The sequence below is a fragment of the Mercurialis annua genome, linkage group LG4 (assembly GCF_937616625.2).
Source record: "Mercurialis annua linkage group LG4, ddMerAnnu1.2, whole genome shotgun sequence".
Lineage (NCBI taxonomy): Eukaryota > Viridiplantae > Streptophyta > Magnoliopsida > Malpighiales > Euphorbiaceae > Mercurialis > Mercurialis annua.
Window position 1 is genome coordinate 37563933 of NC_065573.1, and position 8625 is coordinate 37572557.

At 30.4% G+C, this 8625-nt stretch overlaps 1 protein-coding gene across 1 annotated transcript; it reads left to right on the forward strand.

Annotated features, from left to right (window-relative positions):
• Window positions 1-699: 699 nt before the first annotated feature.
• Window positions 700-5916, forward strand: LOC126677540 (acid beta-fructofuranosidase-like). The gene is made up of 7 exons (XM_050372214.2): window positions 700-1295; window positions 2398-2406; window positions 2934-3790; window positions 4363-4524; window positions 4627-4862; window positions 5311-5398; window positions 5491-5916. Exons 1-7 carry the CDS (start codon window positions 857-859, stop codon window positions 5716-5718), a joined length of 2019 nt encoding a protein of 672 aa, XP_050228171.1. The 5' UTR covers window positions 700-856; the 3' UTR covers window positions 5719-5916.
• The last annotated feature ends 2709 nt before the right edge of the window (window positions 5917-8625 follow it).

The following is an 8625-nucleotide window of genomic DNA, read 5'->3' on the forward strand; positions in this document are numbered from 1 at the left end:
CTCTACTTATAATCCAACCCCAATAAAAGACATGAAAATAAAAATTAGATAAACAGAGAGACTAGAAAAAAAAAACAATTTTACGGGATAGACATTTTGAACAAAAAAATGATAAAGTATAGGAATTTCGGGATGGAATATTTCCCTTTAATTTTTAGCTGAATCCCATTGCATGTACTTAAATTTATTTGATCAAGCGCTTATCTTACTTGATCACTTATAGTTTATTAATAAGAATTTTTTTTCTTTTAGTTTAGTTAAAAAAATATAATTTTTTTCCTCATTGTGGTAAAAATGTACTCCCTCCGGTACATAATATTTGTCGCATTTGAGAAATTGTGTTGGTCTATAATATTTGTCATGTTATAATATCAAGAGAGCATTAATTGCTATTTTTTCATGTTTGCCCCCCATTAATTTATTGAAATAATACAATAAACAAATAAAAATGATAGTTATAAATGTAAACAAGTTCCAATGTAGGGTTAACTTAGTAAAAGTGTTTACAAATTAAGACATATTAATTATTTTCTTAGTTCTTGTGCCAACCCAAATGCGACAAATATTATGAATCAGAGGGAGTAGTTTATAATCATATATTTCTCATTCTTCCTCAATTGACCCTTAAATATTTTAATAATCCCTCCATTAATGAAAATCAGCTATATATAGCAACTCCAATCAATTACAAAACCATACCATATCATTAGCTACCCTTCTTCTTCTTTCTCTCCCATTTTTTTTTCTTTGTATTATAAATTCTTGAAAATATAGAGAATCGTATATAAACACAATACATATAATATATCATAATCTTTGTCAATTTGTCGAAATTTCCTCAACCAGATAGCCTATTATGGCGGACCGAAATCCATTCCTTCCGGTCTCTGAAACATCAGACCATTCCACCACCTACACTTATCTCCCTGATGGCGATTCTCCGGCCACCACCCACCGCCGCCAGCACTCCAAGAAAATTCTCTTGACGGTCTTTTCTGGGTTGTTCTTGGTTTTATTATACGTTGCTTTGGTCGATTTAAACGATAACCAAACCAAAAACAGTATTATTCAACAAGATATTCAAAATGTAGTGCCATTAACGTCGACTATCTCTGAAGAGACGGCGAAACCTGAGATTTTGCGACCGGTGTCTCGTGGTGTCGCCGCCGGTGTGTCGGAGAAGGCAAACTTGATTTCTAGCAGTCCAAAAACGCAGGCATATCCATGGAATAATAGCATGTTATCATGGCAGAGAACTGCTTTCCATTTCCAACCTGAAAAGAACTGGATGAACGGTAAATTTTATTTTTTGCCTCATTCTTTTTTGAATTTTGATGATTATATGATTTTTTGCCTATTTGAATTATTAATTTTAAAAAGATGTTATCCAATAGAATTGCTTTGTTTGATTGCTTTGATATTTGTTTGTTATTTTTTTCATTAATTATTGTTCACTTTCTTTAAAAGTGTATTAACTTTAGAACAATTTGAAAAGGGAACTAATCATAAGCTTAAACACCTTCCTAATTATTCTTTTCATTACCATACTTTTTAACTCTGCCCAATCACAATTTACAATCCAGCTCATATCGTAATCTGTTCCTTGCCATTTTTTTTCACATAGCTGTCATTTTATTAAGCCAAATCAGAACCAATTACGAATGCGCTGCTTCATTCGCATGTTCATAGTTTTTAAGGAGCAAGAAAATAATTAAAATTTAACAAGAAAATTTACTTGAACTTGAAATTTTTATTTATATTCAGCATACATATTATTATTCATTAATGAAGTTAAAATTATAATTTAAATAGATTAAATATAAAATATTAAAAATATGTATCCAATATTAAGTTGTGTGGAACCTCAATTTAGATCATACACCTGTGGGGCCTGACATGTAGGATCCATATCTTCAAAAGGGCAGTCTGGAAATGGGATGCTTAGATGGCAATGACAATTCTTCTCTTTTCTGTCTCCAAAATTTCCTTTTATTGATGAACTAATAAATTTATTTATTTTTAATTCATAAGGTAGAATATATGTTTGCAGTTGTGATTCCATTTATTTTTATTAGAAATCTAACACAAAATTTAGAGCACACTTGTTTTGAATTAATGTCTAATTACTTATTTAACTGCACATGATTAATTAATAAACAAATGTCTATGATGATACCTCTCATTTCTCTCATGCATGTGCTAGATTTGCTTTCTGGCTAATTAATAATCTATTAGGCTGGGTTACTCAATACTCTGTCGTTTAGTTCATTTCCTTCAATGTTATTGTTATTATTATTATTGCATTTTATTTAATACTGATGTTTTTGCCTTTTTATTGGTTGGCCATATGCAACTGTCAATTGATCTGATTGGGGAATTTGGTTCTATGTGCTTCAGATCCTAATGGTAAGACTTTTGTCTTTTTTTTTGTAAATATGATTTTTTGTTTTTTAATTTAAAAATATGTGTATCCTAGCATTCCACAATTTTTAATGGTTATCTAAATCTGACTAAGACTAAATTGATTGCTTGCATGGCTGAACATGAATCATTCAAACTTTTCCAGCTCAACAAATTCTGCAACCAGTCATGGATTGTAAAGAAGTTTAACAAGAACAATCATAGAAATTTATTGCATTTTTGTCAACTATTTAAACCAACAAATTTTAGTCGAATAGTCTAAAATGTGCATCTCATTATATACTTCGTCATCCGTGGGAAGATAGAAGTAAAGTTATAACACGTTATTAAATGAATAAAAATTATTATACGATTAATACAATTTAGTATTGTAAAATGTTATAATTTCTCATTGATTCTGTCCATGAATAACATGGTAGATAGAGAAGAATAAAATTATTTAGAACATTAGGGCAATCATTTGATCTTAAAAGTTATATCAAGTTGCTGATAAAACTCTACATGTATTATAGGTCCATTGTTTTACAAAGGGTGGTACCATTTCTTCTACCAGTACAATCCAAATGCTGCAGTTTGGGGTGACATAGTATGGGGTCATGCTGTCTCAAAAGATTTAATCCACTGGCTCCACCTTCCATTAGCTATGGTTGTTGATCAATGGTATGACCAAGGTGGCGTCTGGACCGGCTCTGCCACGATCCTGCAAGACGGTAAAATTGTCATGCTATACACCGGATCCACCAACGAATCAGTTCAGGTTCAGAATCTCGCGTACCCTGCTGACCACAACGATCCACTCCTCTTAAATTGGGTCAAGTATGCGGGCAACCCGGTTCTAGTCCCACCACCAGGGATCAAGAGCTTGGACTTTCGCGATCCAACGACTGCTTGGTTGACTTCAGAAGGGAAATGGAGGTTCACTATAGGGTCCAAAGTTAATAGAAGTGGCATAGCTTTGATTTATGACACAGAAGATTTTATAAATTACGAATTGAAATCAGGGATACTTCATGGTGTTGATGGTACTGGTATGTGGGAGTGTGTAGACTTTTATCCTGTGTCCGAAACGAGGGCCAGTGGATTGGATACATCTGTTAATGGTCCTCAAGTGAAGCATGTGCTTAAAACAAGCCTTGATGATGATAGACATGATTATTATGCACTTGGAAGTTATGATGAGAAGAATGTGAAATGGTTTCCTGATAATCCTGAGATTGATGCTGGTATTGGGCTTAGGTATGATTATGGTATATTTTATGCTTCCAAGACATTTTATGATCAGCATAAGGGGAGAAGAGTTTTGTGGGGTTGGATTGGTGAGTCTGATAGTGAATCTGCTGATGTCAAGAAAGGATGGGCATCTCTTCAGGTATTGCATTCCGCTATGTTGCACGGAAACTTCTTAAATTCTACATTTTGACATTTCATTTTCATTTCAAGAAACGATTTTGAAATTTCAAAATCCTACGTTTATAACTTATTTTACAAAGATGGTGTTTTACTATTTTCTGTTTTCCTTTGTTTCAGTATTGTCGTTTACTGGAAAAAATTTAAGCGGTTACTAAACTGTAGACTTTTTACAAAAATGTTACCATCATTTTATATGATTGTATTTTATTAATTACATTTATACTTTTTATATCAACAGGGGTTACTATAGCAATTTAAGTCAAAAATTACTTATGTGGCAAAATATATATTGGATAACCATTTGAATCTCTGTTGCTAATTTTTTGGTCTAAATTGCTAAAGTAACTTTCGTTAGTGTTAAAAACCAGTTACCAAAATTGAGACTCATGTAGTCGATTCCTTATTATCAACGATAATCCATTGTTCTGTTAAAGAAAAATGGTAATCATTTTGTGTAAAAGGCCTATATTTTAGTATCATGTTAGCTCAACTCGTGTCTCTATTCATGTGTTGTGGAATGATTTTGTGCAGGGCATTCCAAGGACAATTTTATTGGACACAAAAACTCGCACCAACTTGCTTCAATGGCCTGTTGAAGAGATAGAGAGTTTAAGATTAAGAAGCGACGAATTCAACAACATTGAGGTCAAGCCAGGGTCAACGGTGCACCTTGACATTGAAGCAGCAACTCAGGTTTGCTTAACTTTAATTCTAATCATTTAACTCTGTCGGCTAACTAATAACTGATGTCAACAAACATATATTCAATTGACAAGAACATGTTAAATTATGCAGTTAGATATCACAGCAGAGTTCGATTTAGACACAACAGTTTTGGAGAATGCAGCTGCGTCCAACGAAGAGTTCAGCTGCCGAACAAGTAGTGGAGCTGCTCACCGCAACGCATTAGGACCATTCGGTCTTTTGATTCTTGCAGATGAGAGCCTTGCCGAGCAGACTCCTGTGTACTTCTATGTTATAAAAGGAAACAATGGAACTCTGAAAACGTTCTTCTGCACAGACCAACATAGGTAATTTCTATATAGTATTTGACTACAGATTTTTAAATCTTCACATTTTACAAACCAAATTTTAATTTTACCAACAACAGTAAGTCCTTACGTAGACAGCAGAGAGATAAAACGTTCGCCTTATTTTACTTTTTCACCGACCACATAAGTAATTTTTCGCTTGAATTCATCTAGTGGCCATTGTTGATAAAATCGAAGTTTGATTATGTAGTAAGAATTTAAAATACAAATACTATGTTTGATAATGGCAAAAACTTTTAACCCCTTATACCGTACTACATAAATGATTCATACACATAGTATTATTAGTATCGTAATCTTAAATCTTTCAAAACAGTTTTTAATCTGCTCTACTTATCTCGGCTGCAATAGATCTTTAACTCGTTGTGCAACAATTTTATTAATCTTATTATGTTTGGAGAATTAAACCAATGATTCTATTTTGCAGGTCATCAGTTGCAAATGATGTAAACAAACAAATCTATGGAAACATTGTCCCAGTCCTAAAGGGTGAAAAATTCTCCCTCAGGATTTTGGTAAGCTGAGCCTAATAATCATTGTTCACTTAACCAAGAATGAATATTCTGTAAATGATTTTTAACAATCCGTTGAATGTAATAAATGACAGGTGGATCATTCGATAATCGAAAGCTTTGCACAAGGTGGTAGGACATGCATAACCTCCAGGGTTTATCCGACACGCGCAATTTACGGAGGCGCCAAGCTGTTCTTATTCAACAATGCCATGATGGCTAATGTTAAAGCTTCAGTTAAGATATGGCAAATGAATTCTGCATTTATTCGCCCTTATCCCAATTTGCGGCATACTGAAAGTGATCATTTCAAGCCTACTTAATTTGGTTCAGCCTGTATCATAATTCTTTTTTTCTTTTTGTTGCTTCTTTGATATTGTAATTTTTGCCTGGTTCTTTAGTTTTTTTTCATTTCGGTATTTAGATTATGAGAATGGTTTTATTGATGAAAAAGCATAAAATGGAAAATTGAATGTCATTATTTTTCAGGGAATTTTAAATGTCCTCATTTCACCATATTATACTTAGACTGTGCTAATAATTTAAATACATATTATTAAATTCTTATTTTCAATTGTTTCCAGCAAATCCCGTTTTCAATTTTTTTGACTAATTGAACTCCTCAAGTCAACTGGTGGTGGAGCGACCATCCCCTGCCCCACCCCAACCTCCGCCGCTTATTTAAGATATTGTCTTATTTTTTTTATTTAAATTAATAACAATATACTACTTTTTATGAATTTATTTTTTAAAATATTAGAATATTAATTAAATTGTTGATGAAATAGATATAATTATTAGCGTGTGAAAGAAAGAAAAAAGTACTGAAAATGTTGGAGGAAATTGCTGCTGGATTTGTGGTAAGTGCGTGTTGTGGATTTGGATTCTCAATGACAATAGGTTCGTTCATATATGCGTCGATCAAGGATGTATACATATACTGTATCAGGGGCCAAATCAGCTATTTTAGGATGAGGCTTTTTTTAAAGGGTGCTCTTTTAATTTTATTTGTTTAAAATATGATTATTAAGTTTATATATTTATATAATTAACTCCTATTTTTAAAAATTTAATTATTCAATTTAAATTTTTATATAATTGACCTTCATTAAACTCTAATCCTAGTACAATGAGTCATATTTCAAATGATATAAATGTTGGATAACAAACTGTTAAGTCGTGAATTCTAATTTTCTCACAACTGCTTTCTCCTCCCCATTTATAAAAAAAAGATATGCTAATTCTGGTTTCAACTGATCTTTAGCATTTTAGTTTACATCATTCTAGGATTGCAAGGAATCCACCGAAGCACTTGGTTTCACTTTATAAAAGAAGTAAAAATAAAATCATTAGTTGCAATTTGCATAGGGTGTCCATTCGGCTCAAACCGATTTTTTTTACTTTTTACAATCAAATTAAGTTTAAGATAATCGAAATTCTTAAACTGAACCGGTAACTTGTTGGTTCGACTTATATTATTATTTAATTAAAAGGTTATATTCAAAATCAAACCGAACAATTGATCTTTTTTATCCTATTCAATTACTTGAAGAATGAAAAGTTCAATATTTTTTTCAAAAACAAATAATTTTTATTAATTTTAAAATTAATAATATAAATTTAGTTTCACATTTACTTATGCTTTTATACAAAAATGTATATATAAATATGTTAGACAAATGATACATATATATTAAATAGCAAGAAAGTATTCAGACTTATACTTTTAATGTTTTCTATAACCTTTTGATTTTATCCAATTTGTCTTGAAATACAAGTTTTTGTTTCAATAATGTCCAACTACGTGATTTTGCTGATATGGCACCTACGTGGCGTTGATGTGGCAATGTCACACATCAGCGCCACATAAACAAAATTGCGTAATTGGAGATAATTGAAACAAAATCCTGCGTTTCAGGATAAATTTGATAAAATTGCAAGGTTTGGAATTTTATGAAACTTTCATGAATGATTTGCCCTTTTTAGTCATTTGCCCTTTTCTATATTTAATTAAAAAAATTACATAATTGTTTCTTAGATTCAGTTACAAATTTATTAAAGTTTGGTATTGATTACAAAATATGTTATGATTTTTTAAATTATAAAAAACATTTATAATTAGTAATTAAAACTAATGACTTAAATTTAAATAGTTCAACAAGCTGAGTTATTTTTAAAAAATAGAATTTAATTGACAAAAATAAATCATGTAAAAGTTAACGATTAAGGGACTAAAATTGATTTTATTGACATGAACTAACATCGGTTATCCCCTTCATTTTCACGATAAAGAGACTCAACATCTACGAAATTAAAACTATAAAAATTTAATATTAACAAATAGAATTATATAGATCTAATGCAGAAAAGATAATACAAGTGTGAGGATCTAAATAGCTATTTTACCAATTTAATAGTATTAATAATTTAATATAGTGGCTGGATGTAATTGTGATTAATTGTTTTCTTAAAAAATGGACATATACAGGGGTCAAGGATTTTATATAAAAATTAGGTTTAATAAAAATACTTCACTTTTAAATTCTTTAAGGTTTATGAACTTATTTTTTCAAATCTTCAATTTTAGCTCTTCAGATTTTAATTTTAATCATCTGTTTAAATTGGAGTGAGAAAATATTTAAATATACATTTTATATTGTTTTATATTTGGAATTTTTATAATAAAAATGAAAATTGGAATAAAATAAAGCGATATAAGTGGATGTTTATATTTTTTACACTTCAATTTGAGTAAATAGTTCTGATTGAAACTAAAAATTGAAAAATTTGTTAAATTCAACCTTTTCTTTTAAGGTGAAGTTAAATAAAAAAATCAACAATATAAAATATTTATAGATAATTAAACTTAAAAATTATTTTACCCAATTATCAATATGATAAAATCAATCTTGCTGTATTAATTTGGATATAGCAAATTGATTTTGGTGATGAGTTAGCTGGCAAAATTTTGCCTTGGTTATGGCATAACCTAGCAAATAATTATCAAAGCACGTGAAAGATAATGATCTAAACTCACCTTTTAGGCTTATTGTATTATTAATTCAAGAAGCAACCATAATTTATCATGGCCCATAAATCACAAAACTCACCAGCATATATATATATATATATATATATATATATATATATATATATATATATGTAGTATTGGTCTTAATTAATGCATGCACTTACCTAACCATGTACATTTAATCATTTTCATTTATTAT

Excerpts from the sequence above, each read along its gene's own strand:
- LOC126677540 (XM_050372214.2), top strand. The coding sequence starts at position 857 with ATGGCGGACCGAAATCCATTCCTTCCGGTCTCTGAAACATCAGACCAT. Across the intron at positions 4,525-4,626 it reads ACATTGAAGCAGCAACTCAG|TTAGATATCACAGCAGAGTT; the intron begins GTTTGCTTAACT and ends TAAATTATGCAG. Across the intron at positions 5,399-5,490 it reads AATTCTCCCTCAGGATTTTG|GTGGATCATTCGATAATCGA; the intron begins GTAAGCTGAGCC and ends AATAAATGACAG.